The sequence below is a fragment of the Syngnathus acus genome, chromosome 6 (assembly GCF_901709675.1).
Source record: "Syngnathus acus chromosome 6, fSynAcu1.2, whole genome shotgun sequence".
NCBI lineage: Eukaryota > Metazoa > Chordata > Actinopteri > Syngnathiformes > Syngnathidae > Syngnathus > Syngnathus acus.
In genome coordinates, this window is record NC_051092.1 from 11395974 (window position 1) to 11421172 (window position 25199).

At 42.6% G+C, this 25199-nt stretch overlaps 3 protein-coding genes across 4 annotated transcripts; 2 read left to right on the forward strand and 1 right to left on the reverse strand.

Annotated features, from left to right (window-relative positions):
• The first annotated feature begins 277 nt into the window (after positions 1–277).
• Positions 278–8819, forward strand: prr5a (proline rich 5a (renal)). Its single transcript, XM_037255169.1, has 11 exons — positions 278–545; positions 2445–2575; positions 3598–3723; positions 3852–3932; positions 4533–4581; positions 4981–5038; positions 5206–5297; positions 5700–5840; positions 5978–6113; positions 6266–6544; positions 6875–8819. The coding sequence occupies exons 2-11, from the start codon at positions 2445–2447 to the stop codon at positions 7156–7158; spliced, it is 1377 nt and encodes a 458-aa protein (XP_037111064.1). The 5' UTR covers positions 278–545; the 3' UTR covers positions 7159–8819.
• A 1873-nt stretch (positions 8820–10692) lies between these two features.
• On the forward strand, positions 10693–12269 carry LOC119124488 (transmembrane protein 60-like). The gene is made up of 2 exons (XM_037254526.1): positions 10693–10859; positions 11518–12269. Exon 2 carries the CDS (start codon positions 11561–11563, stop codon positions 11963–11965), a length of 405 nt encoding a protein of 134 aa, XP_037110421.1. The 5' UTR covers positions 10693–10859; positions 11518–11560; the 3' UTR covers positions 11966–12269.
• A 395-nt stretch (positions 12270–12664) lies between these two features.
• On the reverse strand, positions 12665–24355 carry LOC119124487 (lysine-specific demethylase RSBN1L-like). 2 transcript variants are annotated; one of them, XM_037254525.1, is made up of 9 exons: positions 23817–24355; positions 23416–23547; positions 21707–22356; positions 17538–17675; positions 17106–17248; positions 16725–16892; positions 15757–15868; positions 13745–15070; positions 12665–13708 (listed from the first exon to the last, which is right to left on the reverse strand). In XM_037254525.1, exons 1-8 carry the CDS (start codon positions 24322–24324, stop codon positions 13775–13777), a joined length of 3147 nt encoding a protein of 1048 aa, XP_037110420.1. In that variant the 5' UTR covers positions 24325–24355; the 3' UTR covers positions 12665–13708; positions 13745–13774. The 2 variants fall into 2 exon arrangements, with proteins under 2 accessions (XP_037110420.1, XP_037110419.1); XM_037254524.1 differs by having other exon boundaries at positions 12665–13714; positions 23817–24354.
• Positions 24356–25199: the final 844 nt, after the last annotated feature.

Here is a 25199-nt window from a genome sequence, read left to right on the forward strand (position 1 = left end):
GCGCGTGCAGTGACAGATGGCTGCATGTGATACTGGAGATTAGGGTCGCGTGTGCATGCGCGCGCGTGTATGGGTGCGCGCGTGTATGGATGCACACGCGCGCGCGTGTATGCGTACGCAACTGTTCCTTCTGTTTGTTTCGTCCACGTCTCCTCTCGTAAACCACAGCACTATTCTTCCCCCCTTGCCTAAATAGACACCGCCGCGCGTGCATGTGGTAGCAGCAGCGGGATCGCGTGTATCTCGTCAAAACAAAGCGAGGGCGCGCGCGCGAGAGCGGTCTGAGGCGCATGCTTCATGAATGAGTCCTCCGCGGTCTTCCCTATTCTTCCACTACACTATCCGTACCACCGCCACCTCCCCCTCTTCCTCTCCCTCTAAAGGACCACACACCGGACCCATAGCCCGCCCGATGCCTGACTGGAAGCTCCATACGGTGGATCGAGCCCCGGTGAGCCCCCAATGAGCCCGGACGGAACCGACCTGACATCGGAGCTGTATGCACGCGTCATCTCGATTGGGACAAGGCGACAGGATACTGAACGGTGAGCGTGGCAACTTTAGATTCACTGTAATGCATTTTTTAAATGGATTTGAAGGTGTTTGTGTGTGGGGAACACCTTTAAACATTCCTTTTCTTGGATCAACGTGGACTGTTGTTTGCACGCGCGTCAGTCTGATTGGCCATTTTGTGTTGAATAATCACAACGGGCTGGGTCGCAGACTGCTTGCGCTAGGCCGGGAAAGCAATCTTGTGAGGTGATCGTAAAAATGTTATCGTAAAAAGACAAAGAGGAGAAGGGAACGGGGGTGGAGGGCTGCAGAAAGTCCCCCCCTCCAGACTGGCGTGGCGTCTCTGCTGGCTTCCAACCCCACCTTTAATTTAAAACATGACAACACGCCCGTGTTATGTTAGGTGTGGACAGGCATTGAAATAAGAGTGCGTCGTTAGTTTTTGTTTTAAGAAGAAAAAAAAAATCCCAGACTGTTGTTCACACTTCTGATCAGTGGGTGGCGCGTTTCTATGGAGAGACACCCAAATAAAAGAAGCGTCATGACGACCATAGCCTTAATAGTATCCGGCATAGGGCTGCGTCCTAGTATGGTTTAGTAATAGATTAGACAATTCAACTCTACGAATAAACTGTGCTAGTAGACAGCGTCACACACTATAGTAGCCTCAATCCTTATCAAGACAAGTAAATAAAAGCTCAGATGGCTCTCCATAATGCATTACCCCTTTTGTACCCATGTTACCTCTTTCTTTTTTTTTTTAGACCGATACCAGTATGATTCGTCAAATCTTGACTTAGTCATTGATACCGGTGCCTAGTGCCGATATCACTCATATTTTTCTTACATAAAATTTCCACCCAAAAAACAATGACAAATGATTTTAAATTAAGGAATATATATATAAAATATAGCAAATTTCCTTTCAATTTCATGAAATTAATTGCAATTTTCTATTCTTCTAGTTTCTCATTCTAATTCAGATTAGTGAATACGGTACCTTGAAACTTGTATCTGTTGTAACACAACTTACAACTTGTAACTAATTATCCATTAGCATCCAGTTATCAAACAGGACACACTTTTGTCTCTGTAGTAACATGTAGCTGCCTTACAAGCCAAATTTGTCCTAGTTGTTACTTGTTGACCTGAACATGGATATCAAGGAGAGGGAACAAGTGCGAAATACCCTCCTTCTTCTCACGCTGCACATGCACATACATGCTTTTAGTTTTGGCCAGAGTCTTTGTGTGTGTGCGTGTGTGTGTGTGTGTGTGTGTGTGTGTGTGTGTGTGTGTGTGTGTGTGTGTGTGTGTGTGGTGAGCTGGCAGTGCAAGTTGAGTAAATATTGCAAAACTCTCCCAGTCAATGTGGAAATAACAGACAATATTGGAGCTCAAGACTGCACACGTACAGTTACTCTTTAAAAACACAGTCGTCCAACTCAAGGCCCACGGGCCATATCCATATGACGCCTACAAAAAAAAAACTCACCACATTTTTCTCTTCAAATCTTGAATAAAAAATGATAACCAAATGCAGGGGGAATTACATGATATAATGGGATTATTATATATATTATAGAGTATTACAAAATAATTTAACTGCTATGCGGCTAAATAAACAGTGCAGCCCAGTTTCTGGACATAATTTTTTGATAAAGTAGGTTATTTGTGAATTGAAGTTATTTTCCATAATATGACTTCTCCATTACTGTCTTTGAATGTGTTTTATGTTCAAAACAAGCATAATCAGTTGTGTTGTGAAAACTACTGTATTTAACTTTCACCGAATAAAGTAGCTTAGTAGGTTTGAGAGATCTTTAACAAAATGTGGAGAAGAAAAGAAAGAAATGATCATTTAAAAAATGAATGAAAGAAATGTTCCTGCTCTCGGCATATTTTGACACATTTATGCTTGTCCCTATGGAGATGCTGGATGGACTCAGGCGGAGGCACGCCTCCCGCTCCTCCCCCCGACCCCTCTCCCTCAACTTCAGCACCTTCTCGGCGCCTCCCCCGAGCCCGGACTTGGACGCTGGCAATGAGCATCCAATCAGGAGGTGAGCATCTCACGCGTCAAGATTAATGGTCACTAAAGTCGAGGATTTTGGGTAATCTACTTATCCGTGTGCCGTTAAATCCCGCCGTATCTCTTTACCATCAAGTCGAAACCATTTGAGTTTACACTAGCAGTGCAGTGAAGGCCCAGTCCAGTGTTGTCAAGTCACAAGTCAATCTAAATAAAGAGAGGGGACCACGACATCCCATATAATCATATTATTGGCTCATTTATCTCATCTGTACACAAGTATAACATCATGCAAGATAATCCAATTCAACACAACTTCAACAATCAATAGGTAATGTAACATTTGGGTGTCAATAAAAACTTTTATATGCTGAATTTAATTGAGCTTTCCCCAAATAGTATTGTACTTTTTCAGTTTGTAATTTCCGATAACATTTACACAAACATCCAGCAAGGCTGTGTGGAGATTTTTGACTCATGTATTTTTTAAAAAGTATTTTTAAAAGAAACTTCTGTGTGTATCATGGGTAAATGTGGAATGTAGCCCACACTGCAAACAAGCTTCAAAGTGCTTTTATAAAAGCATTGCTACCTTGTACATAATCGTCGCTCCTATCGCATGAGTCGTGACAAAGCAGGAGGAGCGCCTTTATTGTATCTTAGCTTCCTCCTGCTCTTGTTTGTGTTTTCAATGAGCCATGCGAGCTCTCTTCCTCTTCCTCTTCTTCTTCCTCCTCCCAGCTTTACAGTGACAGTTGCTCAGCTGCTGCCTACACCGCACTGGCATCTGTGTGCTGCATAAATATTTGTTGGCATCAATGCCAGTATTGTTTGGGAACCCATTTTGCTCCCTCTCTGTTCTCTCCTCCTCTCTGAGACCTCGGGGCATCGCCCATCCTACTTTCTCATTTCTCATCACTCTGTCCTACTTTTCTTTTGCGTCTTCCTCTCTCGCTGACTTTTCATCTTCTCTTTCCTCTGCGTCTATTACTGTAAACGTTGCCGAGTGTGTTTTTCTTACTGGTGTCGCCCCTCCTCTATGACTCCTATGAGGACTCTGCACCGGCTCAAGCTGATGAGCTCGCCCAGCCTCAGCGAGCTGGCCAAGAGTGACAAGGGTTCGCCGGAAGACAGAGGCGAGAAGCAGAAGAGGGCTGGAGCCAACGCCACTTGGAACAGGTACGTCCGGTTAGGGTTTGACCAATTCCTGGGTCACGTATGGCACACTTCCTCGCACAAGTGCCCATCCCTTTCTTTCAAATAGTTAGATAACTTTTGTCCAAAGTTGGGTTTGTGTGTCCTTGCAGCATCCACAATGCCGTCATCGCAGTGTTCCAGAAGAAAGGTTTGGCCGACAATGAACTTTACGTTCTCAACGAAGGCGTCCGGTAGGTTAATATATAAAATGAAATGAATTAAGATGCATAAACTACTATTTAGTTCTACTATTACTGTATGTTTTTACACCGCCAAAGAATAGTTGGTGGTTTTTTCGGGTGTTAGAACAGATTAATGGCATTTCAATTCATGTCAATGTGTAAAGCTGCTTTCCGATACAAGAACACAATATTGAACTCAAAATTCAAAACAACACTGTAAAAAAAAAATACAACTCGGTGTACTTGTAGTTAAGTACAGTAAGCGTACTTTTGTCCCATTTGTGAATTTTTTAATTCCCTTTTTTGTTGTTAAAATTCCTCTTCAAATTGTGCCGACTCACCACTTTGTTAACGACGCTTGTTTATGTGCCATGTGTTCACGGCAGATATGTCATTATCTTCACACACTCCAGTCGTCTAACGCACATACACCCTCATTACGAAACAGTAAAGTACACACGCACGCCCCCACGAATAAAGAAGAGATGCAATGTCCCGTTTTTGTAACGTAGCGAAGACAAGTAAACATTTGTTTTGTGCCGGTTGCAAATTGACACGTTTAGCTTCTCATCCTTAAATCACCTAATAAATCAGGTGTTCTTCCATCAGGCACCTGCTGAAGACCGAGCTGGGTTCCTTCTTCACCGAATACCTTCAGGTAATCCCAGTAGGTCAACTGCATAATCATAATGAAATCTTTAGACCAGTGTTTCTGAAACTTTATTGAGCCAAGGTGCGTACCGCCATACGTGAAAATCTGCTGTATAGAGACCAATTGAAAAATATATATTTTTAATAGTTCTACACAGTGGAAAAATACAATTCTGTATTTGACTCATTTTCTCCAACCACATGTGGATCTCAAACGTAAGGAACAATCACCATGAGATGAAATTCTGATCACATCACGGTTCATTACACTTTTTAGTTGAACACAAAGCTATTAGTACATAAATAAATGAACAAATATGTATTTATCATTTTCAGTTGGGAATCACTGGCACTTCTACACGTTGGTGGCAGACGTTTTATTTTCTTCTCTCATTTCATGTTGCAGAACCAGCTGCTGACAAAGGGTATGGTCATCCTGAGGGACAAAATAAGGTTCTACGAAGGTATGATTTCCTCTAAAAGTGATACACTACTATAATATAGTATAGTTCACGGTTATCTTAATAGCATGTTGTCATAATGTCACTCTGATGCAACTCGCTCACAAACACATTTTCAGAGTCCAAATAAGGAGCAGGCGTTGTGTGTCATTTCCGTTGCCAACTTGCAGGTCAGAAGTTACTGGACTCTTTGGCCGAGACGTGGGACTTCTTCTTCTGCGATGTGCTGTCCATGCTGCAGGCCATTTTCCATCCAGTCCAGGTAGGCCAGCATTTCAAGACGATAATCAGCAAGCACAAGAAAATTCTTGCATTTGTTACCTGGGCCTTCAGTGGGGTCTTAATCCACTTCTTAGTACCACCACTATCATCTTGCACAATTATAGAAACCATTCAATATTGTACATAAATGCAACCGTGTCACGTGCATCATATAAAGTAGGTCACAATCAACTAATAACAAGACATAAACAATGTCATTCTGATATATCATACATCATTTTGTCTTCTGAAAGATCTGGGCACATTAGAATGACAAAGCAACACATAAAGCCTGAAATCTGTTTGGACAATAGTGCAAATGTGACACTAAACCTTTTTGATTTTTTTTTTTCTTTTTCAAATTCACCACTTTGCTGAGCTTTGTTGCTGTTGTCGCGCACAGGGTAAGGAGCCATCTGTCCGTCAGCTGGCTCTGCTCCACTTCAGGAGCACGATCGTACTGAGCGTCAAGCTGGAGGACGCCCTGTCCCGGCCCCGGGCGCGGGTGCCGCCCTCCGTAACTCAGATGCTGCTCATCCTGCAGGTAACACCGTTCTTGATGACGCTCGTTTTGACAGATGGGATGTGACAACAACATTTGTGACCAAAAAAATTTTATTTTCCATCCATAGAATGAAATTTTGTGCGAGTTATTGACGAATATCGATTTTATCACTGCAGGGTGTTCATGAGTCACGTGGCGTGAATGAGGATTACTTGAGGCTGGAGTCGTTGGTCCAGAAGGTGGTCTCACCCTACTTGGGCACTCACGGGCTTTACTCTGGAGACGACATCGAGGACCACTGCTGTGTTCTGGGTGAGGCCAGTATGTAGTTTGGGAGTATTTAATGGTGATATAAATTGAGGTAAAACAAAAAGTAGTTTGTTTTCAAGAAATTAATTTTATGTTTTGAGGAAAAAAAAGTCTTTTATATTTGTCAATTATAATTATACTATATGCTCCCATAGAGAAGCGCTTCCAGTGGGGCTGGTCCAAGTCTGCCGAGCATCTATCCAAGAACCCGGTGGTCCGATCAAAAAGCTACAACATCCCGCTGCTCCTCACGCCCGTGGCCGAGTATGATGCCGACTGCGGCTCTGTGGGGAGCGGAGGAATCCGTCGACACTCGGCCTGCGAGATAATCTCTTGCCTGGAGGAGCAGAAGTTGAACTACGCCGAGCTGGCAGCCAGTTCCGAGCTTTCCGGCTCCGCCTCCAACAGGCTATGCGTGGGCTCGCAGTTCAAAGGTATGTTTATATGTGTTATGTTACCAGCAGCCAGTCAGAACCAACAAGAATGAAAATCCTGAAAGACGGCTGCACCTAAATGTTTTCTTTTTTTTAATACTTCTGGCAACGCCCTCTTTGCACCGTTTTCACATGTCAGTGAGCGGCGGAACAAAAGGCTGCTATTACAAAAACCTGGCATTTAAACCAGGGTTATGCCGACTTTTCATATCCACTGTATCACTTGCCATCATGTGTAGAATTACAAAGAATCCTCAAATAGGTAGCTTTTCCAATGCTCAGAACAAAAATGCTATAATGCCCCCATGACCTGATAAATGTGATTGACAGGCATGATGCAGACAGGAGCCGCCTCCATGGACCTCCCGCTATCATCCTCATCCATCCTACACTCGTCGGGGGCTCTGCACGGCACCGAGGCCACCACCACCGTGACCGACCTCGGCAAGGCGGGGTCCTGCTCGCCACTCAGCGAGTCATCCAGCCCGGAAACCATTATCGGACAAGTCCTCCAGTCGGCGGACTCCGACTCGGACGGGATATTCATCGACTTCCCGCCTCATTCCTCCGAAGCTCTCCGCTACGGCTGTGAGAGCAGGCAAAGCACAGTGTAGCTGCGAGCACCCACACACGCATGCACACACACACACTTGTGATTATTAATGTTAGTAGACTTCAACAAGTACATTTCATTGCTTTGAATCCATCCATCCTCTCCTCCATCCATTGATGCTACTTCCATGAAATAATTTAATTCTCAAACTTAATGGCATGAAACAGCAGTGGAGCCCTGTTCATTGATACATTCCAGACAAACAGAAATTCGCAAAGATATTATGGTATCCAATTGCAACTTGTGGCAAAACACGGTACTACACGCGCAAAACTCTAAATTCAAGCTTGCCTGTACACCGTAAAAAATCATACCCCCACCTAAAAAAGAACACAGACCTCCACCAAGGTCAAACTCTTAACAACTAGTGACCAAAAATCCAATGACTGTTTATTTATATGGTATGTCTACATGTGTAAAAGAAAACAAACAAAAAAGAAACAGTCATCATTTTGCGCAAAACATTCTCAAGGGATACAGTGTGGGTCAAAAATGCGAAGATGCGTGTGGTCACTGGCCATTGAAAAGCATGCACCTCCAACATTTGTATTTTGTCACCCGTTTTGCTTGATTGAGAGAGAAAATGTCGAGGTGTTTTACTTTTCTGAAAACCGAGAAAAAATGCATTGAACAAATAAGCAAAATTTAGAAACATACTTTTGAAAAAGATAGAACAGCAGATGTATGCTTTAACATAAAACACAAAAAAATGAAACAAAAAAGTGCTTGTACATGCTTTTCATAAAAAAAGATACGACTATGTGCCTATTAAAACAAAACAAACAACAAAATTGAGATACTTGCCTTAAAGAATAATTACAAAAAAATTAGATGCATGCTAAATCAATTTTGAAGTTTTTTGAAAGGAAAAAAAAAGCCAGAATCTGGATGTGAGAGAAAAAAAAGGAAAATGCAGATGCATGTTTTTTTTTCAAATTAAGGAACACATGGTTTATAAATAGAATACATGTTACAAAATTTGACGAAACGTGCTTGTTTATAACGATGCAGGTTTTTAAACGTGAATTGGAGATATAACAAAGAAGTTTTCAAAAAGAATCAAAATAGAGATACCAGTCTCGAGAAAGGCAACACGTTGTTTTTTAAGATTTGTACTCCATTATAAAAGTTAACAAATTTAATACAATGCTTTGGAGAAAAGCAACTACAGAATATGAGGATGCTTTTTAAAAATTCCCCCAAAATGCCCAAATTGGTAATTCACGCTTTTAAAATCATAATCAAAACGTTTCATGGTGGTTGCCTACAAAAACCTGCATCATGGTGGTTGCCTACAAAAACCTGAATCAGCACCTTTTTGAGGATCTGTCCAAAACCTTTATACCTTGACACGCCTCCTTCCAAAGTTTTGCGGAAGTCTTTCTTGTACTTTTCACTAACATTCAAACACCATGGGAGAGAGAATAATTGTCAATGCTGCAGGTGTAGTGTTTTTTAGTCTGTGTGATGAAATCATTTTGAAATCATTGTTATTACTAGGCAATGGGCATTGTGTTCACAAACAAGTGGCGAGAGGCCTCCTGCATCGTCACGTGTTTTACCATTGACTGAAATAATAATAATGAGCGCCTTCATTCCAATGAGGATCACATCATCCTTTTTTTCTGAATGTAAAAAAGGAATGTCATTCAATTAAAAAAACAAAACAAAAAAATGACTCAAGGGTTTTCCACTCAGTCAAGCATTCCCCTTTTCTACATTTGTACCATTTTGAACATGTGTCGTATGTTATTTTTGCATTTGATCAACATTTTATGCTAATGTGGCTAATAGGCTGTTCTAATGTTGCCGCTTGTAGAGGTCCAAAGGGAAAAAGTTGCTTTTTAGATGGTGTTCTTGGATTTATTGTTGTTGTTGTTTGTTTTTTTTGCTCTGTACAGATGGTAACTTTTTTTAATTGTTTACATTTCAAAAGACAATTGTACTGAATGTTGTCTCACACTGTATTTTGCACCTTGTAAATACAAGTGCGTTGTTAGTTTTTCAGATAGCTAAGGGGGAAAATGTTAAGTGGTCATGATATGAATCTTTTAATAATAAGGGCTTTTTTAAAATTGATCTTTTACAACAAAAAAAAGTTTTACCTCAAGCTTTTTGTACTTTACTTTTTTGGGACAATCTATGGAGTTGTACTTTATATTAATTTGTTATACTTGCCTGGTATGAAACAATGTAGATTTGAATAAAATGTTCAAATGTGGGTTATCACATTTGTTTTGGTTTTGTGTTTGTTATATTTAGTTAATTATTCAATTATTACTTTCATGCTTTCAATTTACTGTTAGTTTTCTGACCTTTTCAATATTTTAAAATTCCATTATTTTATTTAAAAAATATATGTATATATGTCTAACAAAATGCAAAATAGGCTACTCAACAGTTAGTACGTATACAAAATTTGTTTCCAGAAAATTGAATCAACACCATAAAATGCAATGCAATGCTTTTTAAAAAGATAAACTAGATAATGGATATAAAACGTGTTTATAAAGAAAAATTTACAAAAGCAGAAGTTGTTTTTGTTTTTGTTTTTCTTTAAAATCACAAGTGTTTTCAAATCACTTTTCTTTGATTTGACGACTTTCCGTTAGTGATGTGCATTCCAGTTCTTTTAGGTGAACTGAATCTTTAGAATCAGTTCACGCAAAAGATTCGTTCAAACGAATCGTTCAACGAATTCTGATTGTGTGACGTCATTCGGACACTCTATTAGGTACACCGCCATTTTCAGGTGTACCTAATCACAGGCCAGTTCATTAGGGAAAAATCATGGTCAAAGCTTCATGGAAAGTGAAAAGTGCCACTCCCGCCCTCACCCCCACTTTCTGATTGGCTGTTTGATCTGTGACGTCATTCGGACACTATTAGGTACACCGCCATTTTTAGGTGTTCCTAATAACAGGCCAATTCATTAGGGAAAAATCATGGTCAAAGCTTAAATGAAAGTGAAAAGTGCCACACCCGCCCTCACCCCCACTTTCTGATTGGCTGTTTGATCTGTGACGTCATTCGGACACTCTATTAGGTACACCGCCATTTTCAGGTTCGTTCGCGAAGATTCACGAGTGAGTGGCAGACAGCGTTGCTGCTATGCCAGCCGACACACGTTATGCCGACATTGTTTTAATTTTTTATTTGTTGGATTGTAGTTGATGGTATTATACGTCGAACGATTCGTTTGAACGAATCTTTTAAGTGAACTGATTCTAAAGAGTCAGTTCACCTAAAAGAACTGGAATGCACATCACTAGTTCAGTTGGTGAACGGGAAATGCAATTCACGACTCGCTCGTGAACAGGAACTTACGTCCTTTTCTTCTTCGTTTTGTTTTACGGCGAAGTGGCCTCAGCTTCAATGCGCATTACCGGCACCTACTGGTTGAAGTCATGAACTGAAAAGAGAACGACTCACTTTAGGAAGTGATTCGTTCACTCTCGTTCACTGAAAGGAAATCCGTTCTTTTGAACGTATCGTTCACTCTCGAGCCAACACTACTTTCCGTCGTGTCGACGGAAGTCTCGCGTTATTTAAGTAGCTCGCAGCTAGCTGCCGTTTTCGGCTGCTCAACACTGTCAAACAAGTTTCTCCCCGACAACGAAACATTGTTGCGTTGTTTCTATTTTTGGTTAGATAAACTTTTTGCTTTGAGTGCCGACTTCGGCAAATCTCCAGCTGAGTTCGGTAAGACCTTTTTCGGCGACAAAAGTCAGTGCTAAACTTGTGCTAACGTGCTTTTACACTGACAGCGAAAACCCTTTTAACTAAAGTCGTTTTTGTTGTTGTTCGGATTCCAATTTGAGTCGAGTTTTTTGGGTCAGGCCGTTCGACTTTCTTTATCAAAATAGGCATTGCTTTCTGTGGTTTGGCACCCGCGGATTTGCATATTCACAGAATTTATTTCTCCTTCAGAAAACATGAAATTTCATGTGACACACACAACAGTAGACTATTAGAACCGTTCAAATGGTAACAACTGCCATCACATAAAATGCTATCATTAGGATAGATTTTCAAAACGATTTTGTGGAGCATATTTCGATGAAATTATATTAAAATGACCAATAAAATATGCCAGAATGATGTAGTATATAGTATAAATGTATGTAGTATAAACTCAATTTTCCCTTTGTTCAAATCTCAATTCCAATACAGTTGGTATAACTTCAATTAAAACACAATACAATGAATGATTTGCAAATCCTCTTCAACCTGTATTTGATCGTATAGACGACACAGACAAGATATTTCATGGTCAAACTCATTAAACTTGTTTTTTGTTCATATTGGGTCATGTTAGTACTGAATCAGCTATAACATTTTTGTTGTTGTTGAACACAAGTATCTGTTCCTGTACACTGGCGGCGGACGGCTGCGGCACGTCGATGAAGATGTCCCTGGTGCAGCGAGTGTTCCTGTCGTGGATTTTTAGTCTCATCTTCCTCATCATGCTGGTCCTCAAGCTGGACGCTAAGTTGCACTGGAACTGGTTCCTCATTTTCCTCCCCGTGTGGACACTGGACACCATACTCGTCCTCTTATTGATGGTCAATCTGGTCGGTCGGTGCAAGGCCAATGCGGAGCAGCGCGAAGGCGACCCTGGTGCGGCCCGCCGGCTGTGGTACCTGGCGGCCATGGGGCTCAAGGTGGCCTTCTGCCTGAGCTTGTGCACCCGCCTGGAGAGGCTGACTGACGTGTGGCTCAGTGTGGTATGTGTGCCCCTCTGGGTCCTCCTGGGGGGCGCCCTGGTGGAGCTGGGACGCAGTGTCTTCCGTCCACGCAGGAACTGAACTCAAGCATTCTCCTTGCATGCATTTTTCATTTCTTTTCTTACCATTGATGACTCCAACAGACTGATTTTTTTTTTTTTTATACTAAGCTTCAATTTTCTTATTTAAATGCTTATACTCTATGGTCACAATGGTTAGAAATATTTTGAATAAAGACCCGTGTGTGGTGATTTGTTGGAAGAACACTGAGCACTTTGCAGAGCACGACTAGGACTGTATTGCAGCTGTTTCTTTTTATGCATGTCATTAGCAAAGTCTACACTAATGAGATTTCCATATAAAGGAGGAAAAGCAGTTTGAATATTTGGAGCTGTCATATTTATTAATTAGCAATACACATGTGTGATGTAGTAGGGCTGCACCTAAAACAGGCTAGATTGGCACCCTTGAGGACCAGACCAGACTTGGTGACACTTGGTGTACACACATTCTTGTATGTTGGCTTTTGTATTTGTGTGAATGCACTGGAAACCATAATCTTGTTAAACAAGTGAGGTACAAAGAAGAATCACTGAATTCAATGTTTAAACTGCGAATGTTGCGATAGCTTAGTTTTTTTTAAATGCAGTCGATTTTTTTCCTCCTAACCATTTTGGTCCACTTTTTATGTATGTGCATTATCTCTCTGAAAATGCAAAATTTACACTTAATACAGCAGTTGAGAGAACCAAGATGGCAAATATTGATCAGCGACATCAATGTTTTTGAACCATTTATTGAGGTTCCAATCAGTATATAAATCACACTACCAAGTCTTATCTTAGGAAATAAAATGTATTTACACTTAAAAAAAGAACAACGTTGTTCATGTACGTTGGCCTCAAATAAAAACAAGACAGTTAAATGATATAAATAAGTTCTATGGAAAATAAAACTCGTCTTACAAAAAAATATATGCAATTTCTGTATACATTTCCTCAAGTGGATGCTGATAACATCTATTTATGCTGTACACTTTTTGGTACATACAGAATAATTTACAGCTCGGTGTTGGTTTGGAAGTCTTGTCTGAAGAAAAAAAAAAACGCATCACCCTTTGGGTGCTTGAAACTGAGAACATTTAAAAACGGCAAAAGTGATTCAGTAGCTCATTATAATGTAGCCATTTCATTTTGGTGTGTGTATGTGTGAGAGAGAGAGCGAGAGAGGTCGCTTAGAAATGAATGGGTTTTGTACCATCTGTAGGACCTATTAAAAAAAGAGAAAAAAGAAAGTAGTGAGCAGGCACTGACAAACGCCAGCATACATTCTCTAACATAAAATGCAAGGCGAGAGACACTTAGCTCACATTCGTCTTCTCCTGTTTGAATATGTTGGAGTGGATCTTGCTTGTGTAAAAGCCACAAAAGGTTTGGCCTATATTGAAGTAAAACTTAAGAGACGAAATGCACCAGGTGGAAAACTGTTCTAAGTTCCGCTACATTTGGCATAACTTGCTGCTACGGAACAAGGAATTTAATGGCAAAATTCCCAACAGTTTCCAAGGATGTCTACTTTCGTGCCTTTCTGTGACTATCAGTCTTGGGAAGAGGCGACTGAACTTCATCAGCAGGTTGCAACAGAGACTGGAGGAGTCACAGAAAGGCATACGAGTGGGAAATCCTTCAAAATGTTCACGGATCAAATATGTCATATTCAACATGAGTTCACTTGGCTCAAGTTAAATTGACCTAGTTTGAAAGTCCCAGTGCATTTTAGGTTCGCGTCGAAAATCTGTTTTCTGAGTGGATGTTTGTGTGTGTGTGTGTGTGTGTGTGTGTGTGTGCGTGTGTGTGTGTGCGCGTGTAATAGTAACCAAACGGCTGACATTCATACGAGGAAGTCTTTGTGAGTTTTGAGAGTCTGCTTAAGCGCCGAGTGCTGCTGCTGCGTTTGAGAGTCCGAAAGTGCCGGCCCACTTTTCACTTTGGTTCCCTTGAAGGGAACCAGTGTCCGGTTGTCTGCGGGCTTGGTGTTGCTGTGTTGGTGGTGATGGTGGTGGGTTTTAAAAGAAAGCGCCAGCGTCTGGTGGGCCTCCATGGGCTTGAAGAGGTCAAACGTGATGAGCGTCCTGGGTGGCTTCTTGGGCTCCTCTTTCTTACCGTCTCTCCTGAGCTGAGCCGGTTTGTTGGGCGAGGCTTTGGGGTCTGACTTGGGTGCGTCCGATTTGGGCGTGGAAGCATCTGACCGGTGGCAGCTCTTCTCCTTCTTACCTTGCGATGATTTGTGTTTGCAGCCATCTCGCATCTCCTCGAGTCGCGAGTTGAGAGACAAAAGCGAGACAGCGGCTCCTCCTCCTCCTCCTCCCCCGGCCTCCTTGTCCTTCTTCTTCATCATCGCCATGACGTCAGTCTTGACCTTCTCCCTCTCCTTATCCTTTATTCTATGCTTCCGATCTCGATCTTTACTCTTGTCCTTCCTCTCCTCTTTACTCCTTTCCTTCTCCTCTCTATTCCTGTCCTTTTCCTCTTTCGTCCTTTCCTTCTCCTCTTGAGTCTTCTCCTCATTACTCCTTTCCCTCTCCTCTTTATTCCTCTCCTTCTCTTTGGCCCTCTCCTTCTCCTCTTTACTCCTGTCCTCTTCTTTACTCCTCTCCTTCTCCTCTTTACTCCTGTCTTCCTTTTCCCACTGCCCTCGCTCCTTCTTGACGATCTTGTGGTGCTTCTCCTCCTCACTGCAGTTCTCCTTCCTGATTGGCAGCGGCTTCAAGAAAGAGCCTCCTTCCCCCTGAACTTCACCCGGACATTGTTCCTCCTCCTCCTGCTTTTTCACCTCTTCCTTCTTCTCTATTAGTGCTTGGAAGCCCTCTTCCTCCTTACGGGGCAGCAGTGAAGGTAGCTCCTCCTGCAGTTTCATCACTTTCTCCTCGAGCTGCTCCTCCTTGAGATGCAACGTGACATCCCTCGGTGAACCTTTTTCTATTTCCTCCTCCGCAACATCGTGTTGGTGGTATTGCTTGAGTCGGATGTGCCAGGCCAAGCTGCAGACTGCCGACACCGTCTTGAACTGGTGGATGACGCCCCTGGGGATGAAGTAGATGTCGTCGTGGTAGAGCTGGATGCGGGCGTAGCGGATGCCCTCCCGCCGCAGCTGGTTCAGCTTGGCGTCGTCGATCCACTGGACGCACTGCGGACGCCAAAAGGGGAATGTGATTGTGTGTAGGAACAACCCAACTTCTAGGAACGTTGAGTTAATTGCTTTAAGACGCAATTGATCGACAATAAATTTAAAGAAGGTCATTAAGAAAAATATTTGTTATCAACTGCCGCTTGGGTACTTCCACTGAAAACAATGACAACAACTTTAGCGTTGTGCCAAAAGGTTTAGATCTTTTTCAATTTAGTTACAGTCAAGGAAATCAATAATAATCCAGCATAATGTGTTGGCAAGGAAGTTAAATCAAGCGCATGTTGTTGTACAGGGAAGACTGCAAGATTGCCAAGAAGCGTAGTTGCCACTTCTAAAAAACACATTGGGAATCATGAAATTTTGCACAGCCAATCTTGTTTTACTGGTTGAGTGCGATATAAGCCCATTCTCTGTCTTTCTGTCGATAACACTGGAATTAACACACAAGGCATTTACCCTGTTTTGTCAATCACTCTGCCTCAGTCAAATGACGCGAGAATTTGTTTACAACTACAAGGCTTAAGCTTTTGCCACCCAGAATTACGTACGACGTCTGTCGCAAAAAAAAACTAGGCCAGAACATGGAGTTATTCGTTTTTACATGTTGTCTGCAGTGTACACATGACAATTTCAGCAGTTAGAATGAACCCAGCAGCCAATTTGTGGCTCTTTTGTGGCCACACCTGAGACAGCGGCGGCTCGTGGAGGTCCAGCTGCAGCCTCATGACCACCTCTGGAAAGTCTGCGGCGTGAAAGCACACCACATCTTTGGTGATGCGCGCAGGTGTGTCGCTTCTAAAACACAAACACGCTGAGCGTAAACACACACAAACCAGCTGGGATTCTGTAGCAGCACAGCACAAACAATGCATTTCCTTATTTAGCATCGACATAACAATAACAAAAGATGACAACATAATAAATACTACATTCATATTTACCAACATTTCTGGAATATAAGCCGCGCAAGAATATAAAACGCACAAGCTAAAACGAGGGGAAAGGTTTTGTTCATATATAAGCCACACCAGACTGTCAGCTGTAGGGGTTTTAAATGAAATGCCATCATTTCTATTACTTGTAGTACCTAAACAAATCCTCTTACAATATCATAAAAAACTATGAAAAATCTATAGACAAGCCACATCGTACTATGAACCGCAGGGTTCAAATCTTGTGCAAAAAGTAGAGGCTTATAGTCCGGAAATTGCGGTACATTTACACAAGCCAATGATATCATTATTTTTTAAGTGCATTACAATTCAGTTTCATTCAAATGTCATTAAATTTGCATCTGATTTGTCTCATTTCAACTTTTTCTATTTTAATTATCTTTTTTATATTCAAGCTTTATTATATTTTAATTTGAACAAATTACAGCTTTATTTAATGACACTTCGACCCCATCATTTTTATAAACTTAATTGTAATGCAATTTAAATAAAATGTTAATCTTAGCAAATTCTAATTTCTAAAAATACATTTTTATTGTAATCTTGTGTCATAGGCCATTCATTTTTCCAATTATGTGTGGCAAGGCAATAAAAAAATGTGGTGGGCCGCAAGTGGACCCTTTTCTTATGTGTATGGAGGTTAATAAGTAGAGTTGTGAATCCCGGTCACAAGTCATCATAAAAGCGTGCGCACTCACTCTTCCCCGCAGCGTACGGCCTTCAGCACGCCCACGGCGGCAGTCGTCTGTCTCTCGAAGCCCTGTCCGATGTGATCGGCGTGAGCTCGCGTCCGGTCCTCGAACAGCATCTCGCGGGGCTCGCTGGCTCTCGGGAGGTACTGCAGGTTCTTGATCTCGTTGGTGGACCTGCGATGTAACACTTTACAATCATATCCGGAAAAATAAAACCCTAATGCTTCAATGATTCAAATAAACTGGAAAGGAGCAGGAATTGCTATAAATTGCAGTTATGAGACGTCGATTTGTTTGCGAATTGATCGTGCGAGCAGATTCAGGTATGCCACTGCAGGAGCTTTACAATTGTTTTCAGCTGAACGTTTTCTATCAAAGTGAACGCACCTTTTCCTCTTGAAAGGAGACTTGGGCATATCTGCCATGGGGATCATCTGTTCTCCAGGTCGAACCCACATGATGGGGCCGTCGTCACTTTCCGTGGGGCTCTGCAGCCGCAGACTGGAGAAGGTTCCCCAAGGCAGAGTCCGCTGTTGAAAAAAAACACAAAAAAACAAGTGAGGCAACACAGCAGACATTCTGTGGCCACTTTTAGTCAGCAAAATTCCAGGAACTATTGAAAACCTATGGGAATTAATGGACATTTAGAGCAATTACTAGAAATAAATGAGCAATTTTCTAAATTGAAGGTATTTCTCCTTATTATTTCCAAATTATTCCAGGTTAATTTCCAAAGAAAATTTACCAAACAATTTCTGGAAAATTGACTGGATTAGTAGCTACACACAATACCCCCAGAATGAATGACAGGATGACTACCTCCAGAAAGGGAGAGTCCTCCAACATGCGGATGAACTCAGGGAAGTAGTCGCCGACTTCCTCATCCACGGCGCCCACCAGGCTGACTTGCCGCATGGCCCCGGCCCGGTACGTTCCCTGGGAGTATGTCCGCTTCACCTGGGGGGACACATCAGATGTTGAAGCAGAAATGAAGCCAGGAAAACATCATTAACTCTATTGACCGTCGTGATCGATGATCAGATCACCGCTAGTGATCGGTATTGGAATCGGCAGCATAAGACCCTGATCGGAGCCACAACCCAGAATGCTTTCTTAAGAAGAAATGATGAAATCCAAAGTTTGTATAGTATGTTGAAAACGTCACAAAGTCTTTCCTGTTGTTGTCCGAGTTGTTGCAATGGTACAGTCCAAGTTTGAAGTCAATCGGGTTAACGGTCTTGGACAACGGGGAAAGTATGGGCCAAAATTGTACTTTCAAATAGTGTACTAACTCACTTGCTGTTCTCACCACGTTGGCATTTAATTAGAATTGGGCAGTTGGACCCGCATAGTACATCCTGCCTAAAAAATGAGCGCGAGTCATTTCAAATATCTTATCTTCGAGTTAAAAACAAGTATCCAAAAAAAGTCAGAAGGAACTTGGAAAATAAATGATTAAAACACCACATTTGATTAACTATTCATTCAAAACCAGAAACCAAACTCATGACACTTTCAGATAAGTATTTTTTCCAGCCAGAGTGGAGTGTTGAAGCAACGAGCAGGAGGCAAAAGTGCTGACACATGTTGAAGGGGGGAAAAGTCAAAGAGTGCTGCTGCAGTGTGACAGGATGTGATGCTGCTGGATTCACAGTCGGAGACTGATCAGATCGAAGCTTTGAACTAAAACACAAAAAGACTTTACTACTGCTCATTCAAGTTTAAAGTCAATTTATTGCTAATCACATGTTTTTTGGCATCTTGTCTTACAGTCAGTCAGTCAGTGATGAGCAGAGCATTTAGCCTTGATAGCTTCGGCTAGCCCCGCCGCGACTCATTAAAAAAAAAAATCCTAACAGCAGACTAGCGATGAGGGACGAGAGCAGCGATACAAAGAGAAGCTACATCTTTGTTGGTAAACGTCCAACAATGCGCAGGCAACAAGTGAGTTTGAACAAAAATATAGCTTCGGTCTCCTGTTCATTAAAACAACAGCATTCAGTGTCATGGGGTGTTGTGGTTTTAATTATTTGACTTTATTTGTTTTTCTGCCACTCCGTTGAAGCACATAATATGAAACCTGTCTGTGGCACAAAAACGGTTGGGAACTGCGGTACGGTGCCAACAAATAATTAGGTCATCAATTAATCGACTGTGACTAGAAATTTGTCACATTATAATCCATCCATCCATGTTTCGACCCGCTTAGCCTCGACAACAGCAGCAAAAAAATCTTTAGTCGCTTGAACGTGAATCAGATTTCATGCATGTTTTTCTACAATAGCTGTCATGATGCATTTCTCAATTGTGCCACGGGAGAGCAAAAACTCCAAAGTTTTTTTCCACTTCAAGTGCGCAGAGTTTGTTACCACTGTGGTGTGTCATTTCTTTTACTTTCTTCAACGAGAATGAGAGCTTAAATGCAAGTTTCGTGTTAGCTTTTATTTGTGCATTTAGGCCAAGACGTGCTGTCAAAGTTTATCCCAATACTCTCACAGCCAGCTCATAAAGACAAGAGCCACTTTTTAAATCACTCACCCAACAGCTACTATGCCAAAAATCGATCTCCTTAGGTCATACGTGAATCCCAAAGCAGCTCAAAGAAGAAGACATGCTAATAATCAAGCGTCAGGAGAGAGCCTGCCATCGTGTTGCTGTACGGAGCAAATGAAGTAATCTGATTACAAAGAGGTGGGCCCTGGATGAAATAATTTTAGGTTAGTGTGACCTAAATGGGTCCCTCGCAGTGTGCGAATGCGCGGGAGGCAGATTTTACGGCTGCTGCTGAAGCAGAATATAATTTAAGTGCAGTTGTATCCAGGCCCGCGCTGCAGCGCTACGTCGTGGATATAATTAGATGCTTGGCGATGTGTAATTTACATTCTTGGTTCTTCAAACCTTTCGTACATCGTCAAAGAAGAGTCGACGTTTTTGCAGGACGGCTATGTTGCAAATGCTGGGTTAAAAATAAATGGGTGTTAGGTTGTGACGTACTGATTCTTGTGTTACAGTTGTTTACAAAAGCAAAATATAGTACACTGACCCAGTGGTTCTCAAACTTTTTACACCAAGTAGCAACTCCAAAACTTCTTATTGCTCTAAGAGACCAACATAATGGCCAGCAATAAAATGCAGTGAGGTAGTTGGTGTGTCATGTATTCGCCAAAAACAAGGCAGGTTGAATCCTTTATCAATATTACTGGTATGCAAAGCAGTTTAAAAACATAATTAAAAGTCAAATACAACTTAATAATTCGATGTTATTATGCCCTAAAATGATTTATGTCACGAAAAAATGGACTCAAACACCTATTGTAGTGAACATGAAACCCGAACAATTGCTTTGTTGGCTTATGTCAGAATGAAGGCCAGCTTTTGAATGAAGTGCAACTTTTATGATCAGGAAACGGCGGTGTCCTTTTTGCATTCGAGTCATCCGACGGTAGAGATGCACCGATCCGATATCTGGATCGGATATCGGCCCCGATATCAACAAAATTGATGGATCGGGTATCGGAAAATGCAGCCGATCTGTGAGCCGATCCTTTCCTTAATCTATTGGGACGCGGGCTACGTCATACGTCAGCAGCACGTGTGCCGCGGGACGCGGCTACGTCATACGTCAGCAGCACGTGTGCCGCATGCCACGAGAGTTTTCTAAACAAACGCAAACATGGAGCGAACGAAAGAGTCAGCTGTGTGGAGGTACTTTAAACTGAACACGCCAACTAGCTCGACGGCAGTTTGTAATGTCCGCAAAGCTAATGTTGCCAGGGGTGGTGGTAGTACTGCCAGGTATAGTACTAGTACTAAGCGGAGCTTGTTTTCAGGGAGCACTTCTCATTGCTGCTTAAATGAGCATTTAGAGCATCAACAGGTCATGAGTGATGTGGAACGGCACCTAATGTTTACATGTTTACTATTTATTTTAATATTTGGTTACTGTGTGCTTGATCACCCTTTCTATATTTGCCCAGTGCAGTTTCAGCTGCAACATTTGTATTTTTTTTTTTAAGAAGTTTGTATCCTAATTTACTTGAATTTAAATGCTGATACACTTTATTGCTGCTGTTGCACAATTTATGTTACAAATAAATAGTTCATTGCATGAATCTGCTTTATCTTGTTACATTTTGTCTTAGGAATGAACTGTGTAGTCATGCCTGATGCCATTGCCTTTAGTCTTTTCTGTTCCACATGTAGAGGTATGTAGCTTGTTAAGTCAACCATAATATCGGATCGGTATCGGGTATCGACCGATACGCAAAACCACGGCATCGGTATCGAAACTGAAAAAGTCGGATCGGTGCATCTCTATCCGACGGGTATGAGGTGTGCTTGTTTAGTGAAATTGCTCAAAGAGGCATTACTCAGCATTAATGCGGGCTCAAGGTGGAGTAAGAGCCTCACTTTTAGAGATGGATTCATGTCACAAGAAGTTGAGTTGTAGTTTAGTTCTTCATTTGTTTCACCAAGACAACTTAAAAATGGAATCATTGTGGACTGCAATACAGATAAGGGAGTCAACTCAATCACGGTGGCCCACGCTGATCTTCCGGCGCTGAAGTTTAGGTCCGCTTCCCATAATTGTTTGTTTTTTTTGCAGCGTAATGCAAAAGCCCCTACCACACCGAGGGGTGGAACAATCGCATGTTTGCAAAGGCGGCGAACGTTGCCGCTCGCTCTCGTCAGCTTTCGTTCAAGGTCGCCAGTGTTCACCAAATGGTCAGCAGACCTTTGCCGAAACTGTAAAATTCCAAATTTCACTAAAACTGTTGGCGAACATTTGCATGCAGGCAAGGAGCGCTATCTAGTTTGCACAAGTGTTTCTATTTAGGCTTGCAAATCAAACCTTTCCATTAAATAACCCCTCGATTGCCAGTTAATTCATATTATTTCACTTGTAAGGTTTCTGTGGAATTTATTGGAAACTTTTTACCCCTTTGCAGCCCGAGACAAGAGTACAGACAACTACTCGACAATCTCACCTGAGTGTGGAAGTTGGCCATGGTGGTGGTCTCGATGTCCTTCTTCCCGAGCACCTCCATCTTGACCGGAGCGTTGGGGAATTTGTCGGAGAAGTAATCCAGGAAGTCCGGGAGGTAGGACGCCGCTCCGTGGATGATGCCCATAACAAAACACGCCGCCTGGGCTTCGTCCTCGCTGAACGACAGGGTGACAAACTCCTGGGCGAAGCGCTGCATCTCGGCCGGCGACAGGGCCGAGAGCTGCTCGCTGTAGGCGTGCGCGACAGACGCGCCGCCATTGGCCTGCATCTCCACGTGGATGAGGTGGCCGAACTCCAGCCCGGGCAGACTCGGCATGGGCGTGCAGTGGAGCGGTGAGCTGTAGCCCAGTCCGTCTCTGAGCATGGCGGGTAAGGAAGGCGGGTCCTGGCGCTGCGTGCTGTGAAGTAGCCCCGTGCCACTGCCGCTGTTGCCGTTAATTCGGCTGAGGAACTCGGCCAGTCCGAGAGAGACTCCGGAATAAACAGTCTGGCACGAGCGGTGGTACATTTTAGGGCGGCCGTGTCTCTCTTTGGCTCGTTCGCCATCTTTGTGCTTCTTTTTCTTTTTCTTCTTCAGCTTCTTGAGCAAGAGGTCTTCTTGGGAGCTGGCTTTGGGCTTCTCCTTGGGCTCTGAGATGGACAATAGAATAAAAATTAGGGCTGCGGCTAGCAAACATTTTTAATAAGAGTATTCAATCGATTATCCCAATGATTAATTGTGTAATTGGTTTAAAAAATTGTTCTGCATGAATAAACATGATGCATGTGAGGTGCGGGATTTTTTTGGATCCAATTGGCATCAAGTTCTACTGTTGTATTTGTTATTGGCTTGGCTTCCTGAGTGACGCAAGCATCAGCTAATGAGAGGATGGTCCGCATGTGTCATTTATAATTGGGGCTTTGACTAAGAGACATTCAAAGTAAAAGCATTATGACGTTGGCTGTCTGCCCACATCGGATACGCTAGTTTTAAGGTAAAAATAACTCGCTTTAATCTCCATGATCCCCCACCATACACTGGCAGGTCCGAGAGTGGTCTGACTTAACCATCGATCCATTTCCCGAACTGGTTATTGTTGTGGTCCAATTTTAAATCCATCCACTTGTGTCATTTGCAATTTGCTAGTTAGCGGCATCCAGCATGTGATGGCTGACGTTACTAAGTGACAGGCTCATCCTCCTTTTCTCTACATTAGTAGGAAATGGGATTTCTTACTAGAACGCAGGTTTTCGCCTCAACTATCATATTTCGCACAAGTTGACGAGTGCTGCTAACAGTTATCGTGTGAACAAAATGGCAGTTTTACTGATGTCACACCTCATGTTTAAAAGTTATAAATCAATATTTATGATGCCATGGCCAATCAAACGAGTGCACTAATTACGAAATCCCCCTGGTGGGCCGGCAGTACAAAAAGCTCTCCAATTTAGTCTTCTTATTGTCTACCATTTTGAAAGTGTGGCTTTTGCGTTCATTCAAAGAAGCGACATGTTTTCGATACTGGCAAAGCCGCTGTGTTTACGTTTGGCATAGCGCATTGTGGGGTTTGTGACATTAACGTCCAGAGCTCTGTGTGTTCGGAATATATCCCCCGTGATAAACGGGGCATCGCTAGAGATGAGGATTTTGCACTTTGATGTAAGGTGCGATTCCAAGTTTTGATGTGAGCTGGGGCTGTTTTGACTTACCCCTCTGAAGAGGGAACACCACTTCCCCGTTTTCCTTTGAGATGTCACGTTCTGGCGGCAATTTGTGGTTTTTCCACTCTTTGCTGCTCCTTTCCTTCTTGCTGTCTCGCTCCTTGTCTTTGCTGTTGTGATCTGGAGGGAAGGCACCAAAAATGACATTGTTATCAAGATCCACCCTGAAGTGAAGTGACAAACATTTCCACGTGTGAGTGAGTGAGTGAGTGAGTGAGTGAGTGAGTGAGTGGTTCACATGCATTGCAATCGGGGCCTGATGCGCGCACAGTGGCCTGCGGCACAAGCCCCGTTATGTAATATTTCAACAGATGTTTTAATCACAACCATGCAGTTTGCTCCGAATTTGAGTAGGAAAGGCAGTGAAGCGCAAGAGAGTATGCTCTTACCTCTCTGTGGCGTCTTCATGTCGCCGTTCTCGGTCTTTGTATAGCAGCTAGCGGGGCTGACTTTCTCCACAGCCGCGGCCGAACTGCGCTGCGCTTCGCCGCTTTTCTCTCTATGCCGCTTCTCCTTTGCCCGTTTTTCTTTGGACGGCGAGGCGAGGAAGTTGCTTATTTTGAATATTTTTCGTGCGGGAGTCGCTGCTGCTCCTGGCACCACCACCGCGGTGGCGGTGGGGGCGGCGGAGTGGCTCGCCTTGCCCGGGCCGAAACTCCATTTCGCTGGGCTCCCACAACTCGGTTTCCCGTTGTGTTTTTCCCCTGCGCACACCTCTCCGTTGACTTTCCGGTGCTTGGGTCGCTTCTCCTCCACGCGGACCTTCTTTGGGGGAGGCGGGTGAATGTCGCTGGAAGACTGCGGTCGGATCCCCGGCGGCCGTTTAGCTAACAGCGATTGGGGGGAATTTGTTTGGCTGTTCGCTGCGAAATGCATGGAGTCCACGGACTCGGCCATCTTGGAAGTTTCTATTTTTTACGGCCAGACGTAACTGGTGCGTCAGAGCCAATGGGAGGCGGGGCTTAGATGCCTACGTAAGCACGTCCGAGAGGATGAAAAGCAACACGGAAGGAAGTGTGCTTATGAACAATTTGAAAAGTGACTGTTCAATATGAAAGAAAAACACTCTTAATTTCCAAGGCACGTCAACTTCACGTTATTAAGAAGCCTTTAAAAAACAACTGTAGCAAAAGTAAAATTGAGCATAAACCATATCAGAGATGATGATGATAATATTAATAACAATAATAATAATGGTTATTGTTATTAATAATAAAAGTATCACATGCATTAAATATTCTTCATTTATATAAAAATATATAATCGTTAAAAACATGATACAAGGAGATAAAAAACACAAATGAGCTAATATCTGTCATAATCCAATATCTTTTTATTTTTTTCCCTCTCTTAGTTTTGATTACATCGCTCTGATTTGTTTTGGCTATGTTTTATATAATTAATAGGAGTGTGTTTGTGAGGAGATTGTTGCTGTGTTGATTGATTTTCTCTCGCGGGATTAAGCATCCATCCGTCCGCCCTCCGTTTTGTTAAAGCCGTTGTTGGTCCCTAACCACAACAAAAACGCAGGTCCATGCGCGCCAACTTGCAGTTTCTTTTAACGTCGCTAGAGAGCAGTAAAGTTACATAAAATTCAGTACAGTACATTAATTTATTTGAAAAATTGCTCATCAGTCAATCGTCCTACTAAGTGTGGTCACACATGGTTAAAGTGAGTGGCTCCCAAGTTAAAGTAATTTCAATTTGTATATTGTTTTTAATTTGGAGTGGTTAGCATGCCTGCCTCACTGGTTCTGGGTTAAAATATCAGC

Bases quoted from the DNA above. Each gene is read 5' to 3' on its own strand.
- prr5a (XM_037255169.1), top strand. From the start codon at position 2,445: ATGCTGGATGGACTCAGGCGGAGGCACGCCTCCCGCTCCTCCCCCCGA. The intron at 3,724-3,851 runs GTACGTCCGGTT...GTGTCCTTGCAG, and splicing joins GCCAACGCCACTTGGAACAG to CATCCACAATGCCGTCATCG. The intron at 6,545-6,874 runs GTATGTTTATAT...TGTGATTGACAG, and splicing joins CGTGGGCTCGCAGTTCAAAG to GCATGATGCAGACAGGAGCC.
- LOC119124488 (XM_037254526.1), top strand. From the start codon at position 11,561: ATGAAGATGTCCCTGGTGCAGCGAGTGTTCCTGTCGTGGATTTTTAGT.
- LOC119124487 (XM_037254525.1), bottom strand. From the start codon at position 24,324: ATGGCCGAGTCCGTGGACTCCATGCATTTCGCAGCGAACAGCCAAACA. The intron at 22,357-23,415 runs GTAAGTCAAAAC...TGTCCATCTCAG, and splicing joins GGTGTTCCCTCTTCAGAGGG to AGCCCAAGGAGAAGCCCAAA. The intron at 15,869-16,724 runs GTGAGTGCGCAC...TTTGTGTTTTAG, and splicing joins GCCGTACGCTGCGGGGAAGA to AAGCGACACACCTGCGCGCA.